Source organism: Callorhinus ursinus, unplaced genomic scaffold, assembly GCF_003265705.2.
Source record: "Callorhinus ursinus isolate GAN/ISIS: 27379988/994484 unplaced genomic scaffold, GSC_fseal_2.0 scaffold112, whole genome shotgun sequence".
In the NCBI taxonomy this organism is placed as follows: domain Eukaryota; kingdom Metazoa; phylum Chordata; class Mammalia; order Carnivora; family Otariidae; genus Callorhinus; species Callorhinus ursinus.
In genome coordinates this window covers 260,623-279,555 of record NW_027397174.1, presented here as the reverse complement: position 1 = coordinate 279,555, position 18,933 = coordinate 260,623, and the positions used below count along the sequence as shown (strand labels likewise).

General features: G+C 41.4%; 1 protein-coding gene across 7 annotated transcripts in view; it reads left to right on the top strand.

The window, feature by feature from the left end:
* The window catches only part of GAB3 (GRB2 associated binding protein 3), a 100,160-nt gene extending 83,323 nt beyond the window's left edge, over window positions 1-16,837 (top strand). For all 7 annotated transcript variants that reach the window (XM_025862829.2, XM_025862827.1, XM_073889654.1 and 4 more), the window contains 2 exons: window positions 12,339-12,452; window positions 13,583-16,837. In XM_025862829.2, the coding sequence (XP_025718614.1) occupies window positions 12,339-12,452; window positions 13,583-13,699 (231 nt within the window). In that variant the 3' untranslated portion in view covers window positions 13,700-16,837. The remainder of the gene's footprint in view (window positions 1-12,338; window positions 12,453-13,582) is intronic.
* The last annotated feature ends 2,096 nt before the right edge of the window (window positions 16,838-18,933 follow it).

The following is an 18,933-nucleotide window of genomic DNA, read 5'->3' as shown; positions in this document are numbered from 1 at the left end:
GAAATTGCTGCATCCTATGATACTTTATGTTTAACTTTTTGAGGAACCACCAAACTGTTTTTCACAGCAGCCAAAGCATTTTACATGTCCACCAGCAGGTGCAAAAGCTTCTGATTTCTCTACATTCTCACCAGTACTTGTTATTTTCCATTTGTTTGTTTTTAATTATAGGCATCCTCCTGGGTGTGAAGTGGTATCTCATGGTGGTTTTTGTTTGCATTTCCCTGATGACTAATGATGTTAAGCATCTTTTCGTGTGCTTATTGGCCATTTGTGGATCTTTGGAGAAATGACTAATCAAGTCCTTTACCCATTTTTGAATTAGGTTGTTTGTGTTTGTTGTTGTTGCCTTGTAGAAGTTTTTTCAAAAATATATTATGGATATTAACCCCTAATCAGATCATGATTTGCAAATATTTTCTCCCATTCTGTGGGTTGTCATTTCACTCTCTTGGTAGGGTCTTTGGGTGTACAGAACTTGTAAATTATGATGAAGTTGAATTTCTTTTTTTCTTCTATTGCCTCTGCTTTTGATATCGTATCCAATAAATCATTGCCAAATCCGATGTCATGAAGTTTTCTCTTATGTTTTCTTCTAAGAGTTTTATAGTTTTAGCTCTTATGTTGAGGTCTTTAATTCTTTGAGTTAATTTTTATGTGTAGTCTAAGGTTAGGATCCAACTTCATTCTTTTGCCTGTGGATATCTGGTTTTCCCAGCATAATTTGTTGGAAAAACTGCCCTTTACCCACCAAGTGGTCTCAGCACCTTCATTGAAAGTCAGTTGACCATATATGTGAAAGTTATTTCTGGGCCCGTTGGTTTTTATGTCTGTCCTCACTCCAGTATCACACTGTTTTGATTTATAGTAACTTTACAGTAAGTTTTGAAATCAGAAAGTGTGAGTCCTCCAACTTTGTTCTTTTTCAAGATTGAGTTGGTTATCCAGGGTTCCTTGAGATTCCAAGCGTTTTAGGATGGTTTTTTTTTTTTTTATTTCTGCCAAAAATGCCATTGGGATTTTGGTAGGGAATGCATTGAAGCTGCAGATTGCTTTGGGTAATGTTGTAATCTCAACAATATTATGTCTTCCAGTCCATGAACATAGACGGAAATGTCTTTCCATTTATTTATGTCTGCTTTGCTTTCTTTCAGCAGTGTTTTGTAGTTGTCATTACAAGTCTTTGGTTAAATTTATTCCCAAATACTTCATTCTTTTTATGTTCTTGTAAATGATATCATTTTCTTGATTTCCTTTTCTCAGATGGTTCAGCTAGTGTATAAGTATGCAACTGAATTTTGGGTGTGATTTTTGTATCCTGCAACCTTGCTGAATTTGTTTATTTTTTTGTTATTTTTTTGCATGGAATCTTTAGAGTTTTCTACATATAAGACCATGTTGTCAACAGATTATTTTGCTTATTCTTTTCCAATTTGGCTGCCTTTTTATTTTTTTCTTACCTAATTGCTATATATGGCTAGAACTTCCAATACTTTGTTGAATATCAGTTGCAGAAATGGCCTGCCTTGTCTTGTTCCTGATCTTGAGGGCCTTTAACCGATTTTGTGTGGGCATAAGTTTGCATTATCTAAGTTTTCATTTCTCTAGAGCAGAAATGGGGGATGACTTAGCCCCATAAGGGACATTTGGCAATGTCTAGAGACATTTTTGGTTGCCACAACCTGGCACAGAGGATTGTGGTGCTAGCATTTTAGCAGGAAGAGTTCAGGGATGATGCTACACATCCTATAGTGCATAGGACAACTCCCCACAACAAAGAATTATCGGACTCCAAAAGTCAATAATGCCACTGTTGAAAAATCCTCCTCTGGGGTAAATACCCAGAAGTGAGATTGCTGGGTTATCAACTGTGTTTAACTGGGTCATCAGTTGTATGTTTAACTTTACAAGATACTCCAAAACCTTTTCCATAATGGCTGTATGATTTTGCACACCCATCAACTATTTATGAGAGTTTTAGTTGCTCCACTGGAGCATGCTTGGTCCTGCAGTTTTTTTGGTTTTTTTAATTTAGACATTCTAACATGTAGATAGTTGTATCTCATTGTAGTTTTAGCATATATTTCTCTCATGGCAAATGATGTCAGACTTATTTTTGTGTGCTTATTCGGCATTTATGTATCTTCTTTGGTGGAGTATCTATCGGTTGGATCCTTTTGCCCGAGTTTTAATTGGGTTGTTTGTTTTCTTACTTTGGGTTTTGAGAGCTCTTTACATATTCTGTGTACAAGTTATCTGATGGATATGTGACTTGCAAAAATTTTCTCTTGAGTCTAGAGCTTGCCTTTTCATTCTCTTCTGTCTTTTGCAAGCAAAGATTTTAAATTTAATTAAGCCAAATTTATTTGTTTTTATTTTTATTTCAGTATAATTAACGTACAGTGTTATACTAGTTTCAGATGTACAATATAGGTGATTCAACATTTCCATACAACACCCACTGGTCATCACAACAGGTGCCCTCCTTAATCCCCATCATCTGTTTAACTCTTCACCCCACCCACCTCCCCCCGGTAACCATTAGTGTGTTCTCTATAGTTAAGAGTCTGTTTCCTGTTTTGCCTCTCTTTCTTTTTTTTCCCTTTGTTCATATGTTTTGTTTCTTAAATTCCACATATGAGTGAAATTATATACTATTTGTCTTTCTCTGACTGACTTATTTCGCTTAGCATTATACTCTCTAGCTCCATCCATGTTGTTGCAAATGGCAAGGTTGCATTCTTTTTTATGGCCAAATAATATTCCAGTGTGTGTGTGTGTGTGTGTGTGTGTGTGTGTGTGTGTGTGTGTACACGTACACACCACATCTTCTTTATCCATTCATCAGTCAGTGGACACTTGAGCTGCTTCCATAATTTGGCTATTGTTGATAATGCTGCTATCAATGTTGGGGTGCATGTATCCCTTTGAATTTGTGTTTTTGTATTTTCTGGGGAAATACCCAGTCGTGCAATTACTAGATCATAGGGTAGTTCTATGTTTAACTTTTTGAGGACCCTCCATACTGTTTTCCAGAGTGGCTGCACCAACAGTGCAAGAGGGTTCCTTTTTCTCTACATCCTTATCAACACCTGTTGTTTCTTGTGGGTTTGTTTTGTTTTTTTTTTGTTTGTTTGTTTTGTAATCTCTACACCCAATGTAGGGCTTGAACTTACAACCCTGAGATCAAGAGTCGCATGCTCTACTGACTGAGGCAGCCAGGCGTCCCTATCTTGTGTTATTGGTTTTAACCATTCTGACAGGTGTGAGGTGATACCTCATTGTAGTTTTGATTTGCATTTCCCTGATGATGAGTGATGTTGAGCATCTTTTCATGTGTCTGTTAGCCATCTGGATGCCTTCTTTGGAAAAATGTTACGTCTTCTGCTACGTTTTTTAATTGGATCGTTTGTTTTTTGGGTGTCGGGTTGTATAAGAAGTTCTTTATATATTTTGCAAATACTTTCTCCCATTCTGTAGGTTGCCTTTTAACCTTTTGATTGTTTCCTTCCCTGTGCAGAAGCCTTTTATTTTGATGTAGTCCCAGTAGTTTATTTTTGTTTTTATTTCCCTTGCCTCAGGAGACACAGCTAGGAAAATGTTGCTACGGCCAGTGGCAGAGACATGACTGCCTGTTGGTTAAGCCCAATTTATTGACTTTCTTCTTTATAAATATATATATAGAGAGAGAGACTTATATCTATCTATATAATAATATAATAATATATATACATATATATAGACTTTTTTCATTGACGGATTGTTATCATGTCGAAGAACTATTTGCCTAACCCTACTAGGTCATTGGGATTTTCTCATGTTTTCTTCTAAAAGTATCATGTTTTTAGGTTTTATGTAAGGTCTGTAATCCATTTTGAGTTACTTTTTATATAAGGTATGAGATGGTGTTGAGGATGATTTTTTACATATGATTGTCCAAAATGTTCCCATATCATTTATTGACAGGACAATCTTTTCTTCATTGACTTGCCTTTGCACTTTTGTAAAACATCATTTGGGCATATTTTTGTAGTCTTTATATTCTGATCCATGAATCTATGTGTCTATCATTTTGTCTATACCACAGTCTTGATTACTGAAGCTTTAGAGTAAATCTTAAAATGGGAAACATATTTTCTCCAATCTCATTCTTGTTTAAAAATTTTTTTTGTTAATTCTGCCCCCTTTGCCTTTCCAATTTTGGAAATAAGCTTGTCATTATCTAACAAAATAACCTGATGTGATTTTGATTGGAATTGTATTAAATCTATGAATAAATTTGAGGAGAATCGCTTCTCAGCCTTTTGGCTAAGATCAAGTGTGAATAAATTTGAGGAGAATTGACATTTTTACTATGCTGAAACTTCTAATTCATGAATATGGCATGTCTCCATTGATTCGGATTTTCTTTATTTCTTTCCTCAGAATTTTATAATGTCAACATATAGATGTTATCATATTTTATTAGATTTCTACCTGTGTATTTCACCTTTTGGAGCTATTGTAAATGGCATTTTTGTAATTTCAGCTTTCAGTTGTCCATTGGCAGTATATACAAATATGATTGTTTTTTGTGTGTTAGCCTCATGTCCTGTGACCTTGCTAAATTCCCTTATTAAATATGGGAGGTTTATTTTCTTTAGATTCCCTGGGGTTTTCTGTTTACATGATCATCTCATCTGTAAATACAGTGTTTTATTCCTTCCTTTTCAATCTGTATGCTCCTTCATTCTTTTACTTGCTTTATCACCAGCCTGACACTTTTAGTACAATGTTGAATACATGTGGTGAGATGAATCTCTTTGTCTCCATTTTGGGGGAAATCACTCAATCTTTCACTACTGAGTATGTTAGCTGTGGGTATTTTATAGTGATCCTTTATCAGGGTAAGAAAGTTCCCTTCTATTCGTTTTCTGAGAGTTTTTTTATCATGAATGTATGCTGGATTTTATCAAATGCTTTTCTGCATTTATTGATATGATCATTAATTTTCTTCTTTAGACTGTAAATATTGTGGACTATACTGGTTTATTTTTGAATATTGAATCAGTATTGTATTCACTGAATAAATCCCATTTGGCCATAGTGTAGTATTCTTTTTATGTATTGCTGGATTTGATTTGCTAACATTTTGTTGAGGATTCTGTATCCATGGTCATGATGGCTATTGATCTGCAGGTTTTTCATAGTGTCTTTACCATGTTATGTTATCAAGGTAATGTTGGAATCCTCAGGACGTGTTCTCTATTTTCTAGAATAGATTGTGTAGAATTAGTGTTATTTATTCTTTAAGTTTTTTGGTAAATTTTTCAGTGAAACCATGTGGGTGACTTCAATTTCTTTAATAGTTGGAGGGCCATTAACATGATCTATGTAATCTTGGGTGAATTTTGTTTATTTGCCAGAAGCTTTATAGTTGTACCTTTCCCAGTTAGGTCTGCAATTGCACCTGGAATTAACTTCTGTGTATGATTTGAGGTAGGAGTCAAGTTTCATTTTCCCTTAATAGGTTTCTCTAATTGATCTGTCACCATTTATTTAAAGTTACTGTAATTTGCCACTATCCTGCAGTGCTATCTTTGCCAGAAATCAAGTATCCGTGTGTGTACGGGTCTTTTTCTGGGCTCTCAAATCTGTTCCATTGGTCTGCATGTCTCTCTTTGGACAGTACCACACTATGCTAGTTACTGTAGCTTGGTAAGTTTCTGTATCAAGGAAAATAAGTCCTCCTGCTTTGTTTATCTTCCTCCAGGTTTCTGTGGCTATTTTTGGTCCTTTAGAAACAATTCACCAAATTCTACCAAAAATGACATATTGTTCTTTGTAGGAAGGGTGGTCAAAACTATTTAATCCAACATTAGAAGTAGAACTACATTGGGGCGCCTGGCTGGCTCAGTTGGTGGAACATGCAGCTCTTGATCTTGGGGTTGTGAGTTCAAACCCCATGTAAGGTGTAAAGATTTCTTAAAAACCCAATCTTAAACAAAAGGAAGTGGAACTACATTTGTTCTATTTTTTTTTTTTTAATTTCATGGGGCTCTTTAGTAGGCAAGCTACCATGAAAATCACAGACCACCACATCAAATATCTTAAAATGATAGAGAATATATTTTTGAAAAACAAAACTCACCTGACAAGAAAGGAAGGGGATTCTCTGGGACCAAAAATGTCAAGGAATTACAAATCCTGAAAATTGATACAAATTACAAACAATAGAATCAAATACAGAAGTAAGCCATTATTGGAAATAATTGGATTTTGAAAATAAAATAGTTATGTTTGATATATTTAAAAAAATAAGATAAGTTGAAAGTTAGACTAACAAGATACTATTAAAAAATGACCAGGGGCGCCTGGGTGGCTCGATTCGGTGAAGCGTCTGCCTTTGGCTCAGGTCATGATCCCGGGGTCCCATGTCGGGCTCCCTGCTCAGCGGGGAGCCTGCTTCTCCCTCTCCTGCTCCTCCAGCTTGTGTTCTCTCTCTCGCCACTTCTCTGTCAAATAAATAAAATCTAAAAAAAAAAATGACCAGGCGGATTAGAAAAGACCATTTAGAACTTGTAGAAATAAAAATTGGGATGAAATTAGAAACTCAGTGGGGGCGCCTAGGTGGCTCAGTCTGTTAAGCATCTGCCTTTGGCTCAGGTCATGATTTCAGGGTCCTGGGATTGAGCCCCGCATCCAGCTCCCTGCTCAGCAGGGAGCCTGCTACTCCCTCTGCCCCTCCCCCCAGCTCATTCTCTTTCTCTCTCTCTCTCTCTCTCTCTCTCAATAAATAAATAAAATCTTTAAAAAAAAAGAAATTAGAAACTCAATGGATGGGTTGAGCAGATTAAACCCAAAGAGGGATTTAGTGAACTGGATCATTGTGAAGAAGTTACTAGTAAATCAGGACAAGGAGATAAAAGCGTAGAGAAATTTGAGACATGGAAGATAGTATGAGAAGGTCAAACATTTGTCTAGTCAGAGTTCTAGAAGGAGATAATAAAAAAGATAGAGAAACAATATGTAAAGGGATAATGGTGGAGTTTCTCACGATGCATGTCCTCAGACAGTCTGAAGACTCACGAGCAATTTAGTGTAGTCAGATGTTAGTGGTAGAATGTAAATGGTGGGGATATGGGTGTTCACAGTATATTTTCTTCAATTTGGCTGATTACTAGGACATTTTCATAATAATAAATTGAAAAAAATTAACCCCTCAAAAGGAAAATGAATAAAGGCAAGAACAGAAATGAACAAAATAACAAATTAGAGAGGATCAATGCTGACCTAATTGGCTCTTTAAAGACTAAAATTGGGGGCACCTGGATGGCTCAGTCCATTAATCGTCTGCCTTTGGTTCAGGTCATGATCCCAGGGTCTTGGGATTGAGTCCCGGGTCAGGGTCCCTGCTCGGCAGAGAGCCTGCTTCTCCCTCTGCCGTTCCCCCTGCTTGTGCTCTCTCTCTCTGTCAAATAAATAAAATCTTAAAAAAAAATAAAGACTAAAATTGAACATAACTAATCAAGAAAAAGCAATGGATACAAATAATATTAAAAATGTAAAGGAGATAATAATTGCAAATATGCCAGAGATGGATGACATAAGAGAATATTTTGAACTCCATGCCAGCATTTTGACAACTTTGGTGAAAATAGGCAAATTATCAGAAAATATCCAAAAACACATTCAAGTAGAAATAGAAAACCTGAATGATTATATAACTACTAGAGAAACTGAATCAGTAGGGAAAATTCTACTACAAAGGATCATGAGGCCCAAACAATTGTACAGACACTTTCTACCAAAAGGAAGAGATCATTACAATCTTATATAAATGCCTCCGGGGAATGGAAAAAGAGGAAATATTACCCACTTTATTTTATAAGTCTAAAACAACATGATACAAATAGCGATAACCTAAGTACAAAATTATAGACCAATTTTACTCGTTGACACAGATTAAAATATCCTAAAGAAGAATATGTCCAACCAAATTTTGTACACAGATGTTCATAGCAGCACTTTTTTTTTATTTGACAGAGAGAGAGAGAGCACAAGTAGGCAGAGTGGCAGGCAGAGGGAGAGGGAGAAGCAGGCTCCCCACCGAGCAGGGAGCCCAACGTGGGGCTCGATCCCAGGACCCTGGGATCATGAACTGAGCCAAAGGCAGTCGCTTAACCAACTGAGCCACCCAGGCGTCCCTAATTTATTTATTTTTATTCTGGCATTTTATCAATATAGCCGTTGTAATAGAATTTACCATCTTGGGTAAAACTGACCATCCAGTTAATCCAGGTACTTGGTGGGCCCTTTCAGTATGTAGCGTCAGGAGTTACTTTATCTGTGGACTTTTTCTTGGATTATAGTTTTTAATATTAGTACTATACCATTGTTTGGTTTTCCTTCTATGAGGAATCTAATAATAAATATGTATACTGCATCTTGTTTGCCTGTCTTCTATTTCAACCTTTTTTTTTTCTGTGATTCTTTTCCTTTTTTATTCTCTTAGCTGTTTTCTGGCATTTCTTCAATAGCATTTATTAAATTTTCAGTTGAATCTCTTTTTCCCTGGGAATCTTGTGGCTTAGGCCTCATCTCTGAGACTGGTTTTCTCTTTCTCTTCACTTTTTTCCCTGAGTACAGTCATTCAGTTCTTATTTCATTATGTCGTTTTCTTCAACCATTTTTGTCCTTTGTTTTAATGATTTATTTATTTGAGAGAGAGAGAGAGAGAGAGCACGAGCGGGGGAGGAGCAGAGGGAGAAGCAGACTCCCCTCTGAACATGGAGCCCCATGCTGGGCTCAATGCCAGAACCCTGAGATCATGACCTGAGCTGAAATCAGGAGTCAGACAGTTAAACGACTTAGCCACCCAGGTGCCCCATCCTTTGTTGTTGTTGTTGTTGTTGTTGTTTTAAGATTTTATTTATTTATTTGACAGAGAGAGAGTGAGCACAAGTAGGGGGGGGACAGGCAGAGGGAGAGGGAGAATCAGGCTCCCGAATCAGGCTCCTGGCCGAGCCGGGAGCCAGACGCAGGGTTCGATCCCAGGACCCCAGGATCATGACCTGAGCCAAAGGCAGACGCTTAACTGACTGAGCCACCCAGGCGCCCCAGCAGCACTTTCTTAATAGCCAAAAAGTGAAAATAGCCCCAATGTTCATCAGCTGTAATGTGGTATAGCCACCTGATGGAATGCTATGCAGCCATGCAATGAAACAACATTGGTGAACCTTGGAAACAGTATGCTGAGTGAAAAGAAGCCAGTCCTCTCAGAAGACCACATACTGTATGATTGCATTTGTACGGAATGGCTAGAATAACAAGTCTTTAGAGAGAAAATAGATTAGTGGTTGTTGCTGAGAGCTTGGGGAGATGGTGAGACTGGGGGTGACAGCAAGGGGTGCAGGATTTCTTTTCGGGGTAATGAAAATATTCTAAAATTAATTGAGACAATGATTGCACAAATATGGGCACACACTAAGCACCACTTTAAATGGGAGAATTGTATGGTCTGGAATTATAGCTCGATAAAGTTGTTAGAAAAGAAGCCCTAAAGAAGATTTTAGCAAAATAAATCCAGCACTGTGAAAAGCTGAGAATACACACAAACAAGATGAATTTATCCCAGGTATACAAAGTGGGTTTAACATTTCAGATTCTGTTCTTGGACATCTCCGTAAAGATGGCAGATTGACCACAGGCTTCTGTTTTCCCTCCATCCCAAAACGGCCTCTAAAATGCCAGTAAAGGGATTTGTTAAAGGCATAAACCCGTAAGGGTGTAGAGAATTGAAGAAGATAATAACAGTGACACTGGAAACTGGAAAGCAGATGGATGTGTGGTAAATGACTTATCAGACCCAAGAATACACCTAAATACACCGGGGGGGTGGTGGGGGTAGGCAGAATATATTACAGAATACCAAAAGGTTCAGGACTTGTCCATGGCACATAGTTCTGGAAGTAGGGCTGAAGGGAAAGGAAAAGAAGAGGTAGTGGTCCAAAGTCCGCCTAAGCAGCAGGTAAATCTCAAAATGCCCCTCCCTCACTGCATGGTGGTGGACCTCTATGACTTCCCTTCTCTACAGAAAAGTTGAAGTGTAGTCTCTGGAGAGAGTAAAACAAGGGTTCTCTGGACTGGTTGGGGGAGACATTAGACCCATATGCCCAAGAATACTATACTAAACACGAGGTGATGAGGTAAATATGCCTAATGGATATGAGAACCATTCCCAAACCTTTTCCCTATAGCCCCTCTTTTCCACAATGTTGACAATCAGACCTTTCCAACTGAGTCCTGGAGATCGGAAGATAGTTCTCTGGGTTATTTGAGCAGCCCGAGGAAGACCTAGGTCCTGACATTGAGGGTTACCCAAGAAAACCATCCAGTAGGATCCCCCTGAAGTGAACCCCACAGTTGACAAGCACCACCAATGTACTCAAAGCTTCCAGTCAACTTTTGGGTCTTTGGCTCTTAAATATGAGCAGACAGCCAATGATTTCATCAGACCTTTCTGGAAAGCTCTGGCATGAAGGGTAGAGACCAAAACAGATCAGAGGAAACAAAAACTGTGCCAGAAGGGGAAACGTTTTTTAAAAATCTATTGTTGCCTTTTTTTTAAGTTTTAATTTTAATTCCAGTTAGTTAACATGCAGTGTTATATTGGTTTTTCAGAGTACAATATAGCGATTCAAACTTCCCTATAATACCCTGTGTTCATTGCGACAAGTGCACTCCTTAATATTTTCTGAGAGATGAGCTATAACAACTATAAATTAAAAGAATCTTTTAAGTCAGTCAGGACATTAACATATTAAAGGAGAAAATGATGTGCTTTTCTCAGTTGCAGAACAAGTATTTGATAGAACTCAACATCTATTCACATATGGGAACTTAATATGTGACTAGAGGTTGCATCACGGGAGAAAGGATGGCTATCCATGTGGGGTAAAAACAACAAACAAGGAGTGGATTGTATCCCTGTTTCACCACCATAGGTTAAAATCAGCTCAGGCTACATTATTACTTAAACGTGAAGGGCAAAACTTTATATAATTTTAGGAGAAAATATGGGGCAACAAGTTAAGACCTCAGCATCTGAAGGATTCCTTAAAATACAAAAACAAGCCACTCAGGAAAATATTACATTAAAAGTGGGAACGACTCTTCATTTAGAAAATACTATAGTGGCACCTGGGTGGCTCAGTCGATTAAGCATCTGCCTTCGGCTCAGGTCATGATCCCAGGGTCCTGGGATCCCTGCTCAGTGGGGAGTCTGTTTCTCCCTCTCCCTCTGCCTGCCACTCCCCCTGCTTGTGCTCTCTCTCACTCTCTCTGTGTAAAATAAACGGATAAAAATCTTTAAAAAAAAAAAAAGGAAATACCATACAAAAAAAGAAAGAAGCAACTATAAACCATGATAGGCCATTTGTAATGCACATCACCAACAAACAATTGCTCTCCAGGATATATGAGGAAGTACTGAGGAAAATTAGAAAAATGCAGGCACTTCCATATAAAAGTCAGCAAAACAAAAACAAACCTGAATAGACAATTCACAGAAGAGAAAAAAATAGATGGTCCTTAAACATATGAAAAGTTGGCCAATTAATTATCAAGGGCATGGAAGATCAGACCACAGTAAGAAACCATTTTCCCCAAATGAAGTGGGAAAAACATGAAACACTCTGATATTACTGAGCAATAAGAGCTCGGATACACTCCTGGTAAGTGTGTAAGTTGGTGTAACCACAGCCCGCTGAGAAATAGTTTGGTGATAGTAAAGTCAGAGATGTGAAAAGTTCAAAATAGGCAAAACGAAACTATGTGATTTAAGGGTACTTACACACTGTCAAAACCGTATTTGAAAAGAGTGGTAAATGCAAAATTCAATATAGTGCTTAAGTCTCTTATGAGGAGAGAAAGGTCGTAGAACAGGTGCTTCTGAGGCTGTGGTGAGTCCACAGCTGTGTGTCACACACGTTACACTGTTCACGTTGTATAAAGTGAGTGCATTTGGGGCACCTTTACTAGAACTTTAATAAATGTGATTGATCTTTTGGGGATTTAGTCTCTAAGGTATCTTGGGCCTGTCATATCCTTAAAACAGTTTCTTCTTGAGGGAGATTTTGGCCAACTGTTTCTGTGGTGAATAAAGGTATAGCTTTTTGTGTGAAAGCTGAATTGTCTATATTGTATTTCAGACAGGGAGGGCTGCTCTGTGCAGGTCTCGTCACACACTCTGTTGTGATCTGATGGCCGATGCTCAAGTGGGGACGTGACTCGCCCTCCTTCCCTTGGGCAGCCCGGCCAGATATCCTTAACCTGAGTCCTGTGATGTTGGTTTCTAGAATCACAGAACAGCCAACTCCCTAAGCAGCGGTGCTCTGACATGGACAAAGAAATTCAGCCTGGATTATTTAGCTCTGGACTTCAATTCAGCATCACCAGCCCCTATACAGCAGGTAGGAAGTACCTTGTGTCTGAGAATTCCCAGGAGATTCCTTTTCTGTTTAGATTTTCCTGATGATTCAACCATGCATGTTCTCTTTGGAAGGTCTTAAATACACAGATATGTATCGGCATAGGAGGGGTCTGCTTAGGGAAGAAGGAATGGCGGAGTTTGGTTAGACTCTGGCGAGCTCGCAGTTGGAAATGGAACCCCTCAGTAAAGGGCCTCACATGCCAGGCTGGGCAGTTTTGACTCCTTTAGATAGTATTCTCATCTGTAAAGTGGGAATCAGAAATAATAGCATTGACATCGAGGCCTGTCGTGAGGATGAAATGAGTTAATACGTGTAAGCGACCCTAGCTGGTCACCCACTACACAGTGTAAGCCACGGAATGAATGAATGGTAAGCAATGCAAAACAGCTAAATATTTTTGAGCAAGGGATGGTTGTAATCTAAAATGTGCCTAACGATATATATTGTTTGATGAGAAAGGCAATTTAGCTGAACAGGATATACAGTATGATTCCATTTTGTGTGTGTGTGCAGGAAAAAAATCTGGAAGATTTCCCTTTCCTTTTGCCAAATGCACTCCCACTTCTCCTTTACCTTTAATTTCATTCCCAAAACCTGAACTGGTATTCTAGAAAAACCAGTCAGACCAACAAGTACAAAAGGGTGCCTCAGTCCGTTTTGGTACAGGGCTCTGCAGTCAAGACAGACAACCCCCAAGGCTTAGTGGCTTGCAACAGCCAAGGCCTTTTCCATTATTGCTCACAGACCAGTCGGCTGCAGGCCGGGTCATCTTCCATCCAGGGCCCAGGAGAAGCAGCCCCCCCAGCTGAGGCACGCTGGTCTTGTGGCAGAATCACATGCTAGGTCTTTTCCCTTTCGGGTCGGCATGTGTCACCTCCACTCACGTTATATTGGTCAGAGCGGACTGAATGGCTAGAGTGAAGTTGAAGGGAGCACAGGAAAAGAGATATTTAAACATCTACCCAAAGTGTAAGGATTCTGCAGGGAACAACCCAGGAGGAAGGGGCAGCAAATATTTAACGACGCTGTAATCTACCCCAAAAGGGCTGACATTTTCCTGATTTTTTTTTATTCAGTGTAATGAAAACCTTTTTGTTCTCTCCCTTTAGAAACTTCTCCTTTCAGAAGAGCAAAGAGTCGACTATGTCCAGGTAGATGAGCAGAAGACCCAAGCCCTCCAGAGCACAAAGCAGGAGTGGACGGATGAGAGGCAATCTAAAGTGTGAGACATGTGCTTGGGCCATGTATGGGGCAGGGAAGCTCAGGGCTTGCTCTGAGTTTTTTTTGCCAGAATTGCACCGATGGTCAATGCAGGTCAAGATCCAGAGAGAATCTGTAATTTCTGTGGGCTTGGCAAGAACCTTGGGGAGAGAGGATGTATTTGTACACGCTGAATGGGGAGGAGAAGGAGGTAGTTTCCCAGCTCCCACCCCCACCCGTCTAGGCAGTGGCCTTCCCCAGCCGTGCTAGCCCAGAGCCTCTGGGATGCTTGGAGTTGGCTCCGCAGACATGAGAGGCAGCGATGGAGGATTCCAGAGCCATGGACTGTAATGTAGAAAACTCCATTCATTCAGGCAGGGTAGGATCAATAAAAACAAGACTTGGGAGCATATTTTCCCCAGAGTTTGGTTGAGAATCTCTCCAGCGGAGCATTTGGAGTGCAGATCAGAGCCAGTGTTGCCACCAGACAGAATCATTTGACTTTCATGCTTGAAAATTCTGACCTCTCTTCTGTGCTTCCTGGGTCACAAACTATACTGGCAGAGAGGCTCCTGGAGACCATTTTGCCCCAGCCCCTGAAGACCTGGTTGAGGGGATCAAACCCAGAGATGGTGGCAGAATCTGCATTCCTTACTCAAAGAGTCCAACAGACAAATCATTTCTATCCCCAGAGAAAGACAATTGAAGTGAGATGGGCAGTCAGTCCCGGGCTCTGTGACAAGCACATCAGATGACGCTGGAACTTCCGTTGCCGCTGGCCTTTCTTGGCATGTTTTCACATGCATCATCTCATCTCTTTCCTAAAAAACCTCAGAAGCTAGGCTTGGCAGAGATTGTTGCCCCACTTGGAAGGAAAGAAAACCAAGAACCAGAAGAAGGAACACTGCCTAAGGTCCCTCACAGAGCCAAGACCCAGAGTGAGGCCTAGAATAGAGTTGGCCCAGCTGCCCATTGCAGGCTCATTCCACCATCTTACGCTGCCTCAGAGGATTTTGATGAAATCTATTAGTTTGGTGACCCTTGGAGACATGAGGAACCCGTGCAGACACGAGATGAGTCATCATCTCCTCTCCCTTTCATAGGATTTTGAGCAGGTGCTTTCTTGCTTGAAAGGTATGCATGTGAAGCCAGGTTTTCTTTGTGTGGTGTTCAAATGGGAAACTCTCACACAATCAGTAGTTACCATTAGAAATACCTCTTGACGATCACTGTGAAATCCGTTCTTGGATTGCGTGGTGCCCTTGCAGTGTGTTTCCTGTGAGCTGGCTAATGCTAATGGAAGAATTTTTGTCACCTCGGGAAGGCACGAATCATCCCTGGCTGTCCTATGCTGGACCCAAGCTTTTGAGTGATAGATAGTTATGACCAGAAAACAAACACAACACGACAAAACAAAAAACAATGAGTTCCATCCTCAAATTTCCCGATGAATTTTTCCCTTCTGTTTTAGCGATGACTAAATCCTGAGAGCAAACAGTCCCACTCTGTCGTGAAGGCATCGTGTCACCCCTTCTTTGATGGGGCACTGGGGCCCAGGGGACCCAGACAAAAGTCTCAGTCGGGCACAGGGTTTTATTTAATGGCCCTTCTTGATTCTTCTGAGCACCTGCTGCCAGAAGACAAATTGAACAACTGGGAAGTAAGCAGATACTGGTCCACCATTCTGCCTGGCTTTGTGTCTTGTAGGAGGATGGATTGACTAGGCAGGCAAGTTGATGACAGGGCCAGTCGGGGCAGTTGTAGGCTTTGCTGTAGGGTTTTCGGGTTTCAAACTGCCCCAAAGGTAAGTAAGTGTCAGTCCTGGCTTTTCAGATCATTAAAGAAGTACTTCTGACGTTCAAAGCAACAGGACCTGGTGACCTCATTTTCTTCCCAGAGGAAAGTGGGGGGAAATTGTTGAATGCTTTAAATGATATAAGAGTCCTTCATGAGCCGGGATGGAGAAATGAGAGGTCCCTGCAGCCCACACCATGTCACAACACTCAGGTCGGAGCCTGTAAGGATCTGCCTTCTTCCCTGTGTGACTTGGGAAGAGTCATTAGAGCCTCAGGCAAGAGGGCTGTCAGTTCTAGATAGTACCTGCCTTTGCGGGGGGGGGGGGGATCTGTATTTAGATTCTCGATTACCTGACAGAGGCTGGTGCAGAAAAGTTATATGCCCAAGTGCCAAGAACCACCCCAGACTGAAGACAGATCAGAAAAGAAAATACAGCTGAAATTGTGTCAGTAGTGAAATGGCATCCAATTGACCACACCCAAAACCTCTTTCTACAGAATATTTCCTGGAAGTAGTGACCACACGAAGCAATACACACTCGAGTAGTGTGACCTGTTTGGGAGCAATTAATTAGGGATTTAAAAAAAAAAAAGATGCCTTTCATGCTCCTTTCCAGGGTGTGTGTGATTATGTCCCGCTTTGATAAGGCTGCTAATGGATGGTTACCCAAAAGCATAAGGACTCAGGGATACAAAGTACAGGTAACTTTGAGCTGACAGCAGTGCATACTCCTGAGAGAGTCACCGTAGGTCAGAATGATGCCGGCCAAATCCTGCTTTCCTGTGGAGGTAATGCATGTGTAACAGGGCTACAAATGTGACCAGGGCTGAGGTTTGGGGTTTTTTGAAAAATGGAAATGATCCCAGATAGCATTCCGAGTCAAGTACACACGGCATGTGCGTACGCCGCACCGGGTGCCCTTTCCCAAAAGCCAGCAGGACAGCGCAGACATCAATCCCACAGTTTTCCATAGTTCCTTTTTGCTTTATTCCATCTCATTTCGTTAGGAAATTCCTCCAAATCGGGTTGTGCAGTGCAGAAGGGTTTCAAGCCTGCGAGTCCCTAAGGCCACAAGCCCAGGAACTTTGGGAGTTAAGCTTTCCTTGTGGAGGGAAGAGCTCAAAGGCACAGAATCATCCTGTGGAAGTCCATGTCCAGGCCTCTTCCCTAGAGCAAGGATACGCTGAACTGTGACCTTTAGATCTGAGTCAGACTGAAGGCTCCCCTCAGGCCTGACTTTCTCTTCTCGATGCCTTCTCGGTCCTTGTTAATACCATCCTTGTACCCATAATCATTCTGATGTTAAAAAATGCATTATGTTCTTACTGTTTCATTTCTGGCATTAATAAAAGTCTTATAAGGGGGAATCATACTCAAGTTCTCTTATTTGTTTAAAGTGATGACATTTGATATAAGTGCAGAACACACTTGGAAAGTTGAGTATGTGAACATAGACCCCACTGCCATTTGCAAGCACAGCAAACTTAACCGAACTCACAGGGAATCACCTACATCCATGTTATTTTGCTATGAACAGTTGAGCACTGCTTCTGCTCCGCCGAACCACATCTTGACACCTCTTTTCTTCATCAGAAACTAACTTCCGTAATTGGCAAAGTCCGTGACCCTCCCTGATAACACATATAACAAGATCTTCCTCATTACTGACCTTAAAAAGCAACAGCCCCAGCCTGCCTCTCCCTAACAGAAGTGTCCTGGGCCACCACCCTCTCTCCATGGCTGAGGCTCCCAGCTGCTCTGGATACTGGGTCAGTGGCATCTCTATGCCATGAAGCAAGACAGGGACAACCGGAGTGGTGGGGGCTGAGGTTTGGGGCAACAGGCCAAAGGCAGAGAGAGAAGAAGCCACATGAAATTACTTGCCCCTGAGAAGTATGAGGCTGACCTCATGAATGCTTTTTCCCAGCACACCCCGGCCCAAGCCCCTGACCCAGAGAAGAACAGGTTGGCCCACAGGGCTGGTGCTCTCTTGGGATATGCACCCTAGGAACCCAGCCATCATGCTATGAGGAAGCATGCACCACATGGAAAGGAACCGAGGCCATTGGCCCATAGACTGTGGGACTGAGGCCTCTTGAAAGCAGATTCTTGGAGCCCGACACTGAGCCACCCCCGGCGCCTGACCCCCGGGGACTGCCCAAGCGGGAGGTGTGTGTGCCAACTAAGTGGCTGGTTTAAGTCACTAAGTTTGGGTGTGGTTGTTATGTAACGGTAGTTACTAGACCACCAACCCAAGATAGGGGAGACAGGAATTGAAAACACTAAATTTGTACATTCTACTGTATTAGAAGGTAGTGAATGGCATGGAAAATAAAAAGCAGTGGGAAAGGAATTGCCTGTGTGTGGGTCTGTGGGGGGCCAGCTGCTTGAGTAAGTAGGGTGAGAACATGAGCTTTGGGAAGACTTGAAGGAGATGAGGGAGTAAGCCAGGAGCTGCATGTGACAGAGCATTCATGGCAGGGAGAACAGACCATAGGGCCCTAATTCAGAAAACCTAGAATGTTGCAGACACGGCCAAGAAGCTTTGTTGGTCAATGTTAAGACCTTTGCTTATGTTCTGGGTGAGAATGGAGCCAGTGAAGGGAATGGAGCGGTGGAGACACGTGATCTGACTCAGCATTTTGAAAGCAAGCATCACTGTAGCTTCTCTGTTGAGAATAGAGTATAAGAGGTTAACACTAGAGTCAGGGAGAGCAGGTGGCAGATTACTGCACTCACACCCGCCAGAACACAGTTGCCTGGACCCCCATGGGTGTATCAATAGAAGGGGTGAGATGTCCTATTCTAAAGAGTTTGAATAGAAACAACGTGCTGAAGAATTGGACAGGTGCCAGGAGATGAAGAGGAGTCAAGAATGATTCTGGGGGTTTTCCCTAAGCAACTTGAAGAATGAGGTCAACATGCCAAACAAAAGTTAGAAAGACTGGCTGAAAAAGCCTTCTAGGGATCAGAAGCCAGAGACCCAAAGCTTTTCAGAACCACCAAGAGCTACCCTGGAAAAGGGGAAAGACTTGGGGTACCTAATGGCTCAGTCGGTAAAGCCTCTGCCTTGGTCTCAGGTCATGATCCTGGGGTCCTGAGATCAACCCCACATTGGGCTCCCTGCTCAGCGGGGAGTCTCCTCCCTCTTCCTCTGCCTCTGTGATCTCTCTCTCTCTAAAATAAATAAAATCTTAAAAAAGAAAAGAAAATGAGAAAGACTTTGTAAAAGCTCAAATCCATTTTTGGATGCGTGGGAGAGTTGCTGCTAAGTAGATAGGATTGGACTTGGGAAGGTTAAGCTAAGTAGAGATGTCTACCTGGCAGGTGGATATAGGAGTCTGGAGTGTGGGGAATGTCTGGGGTGGAGATACCAATCTGTGAGCCAGGACACGGCCCTGAAAGCCCCGAGCCTGCACGAGCTCACCAAGGGCGGCCGAGAGCGGCGGCCCACGCACCGAGC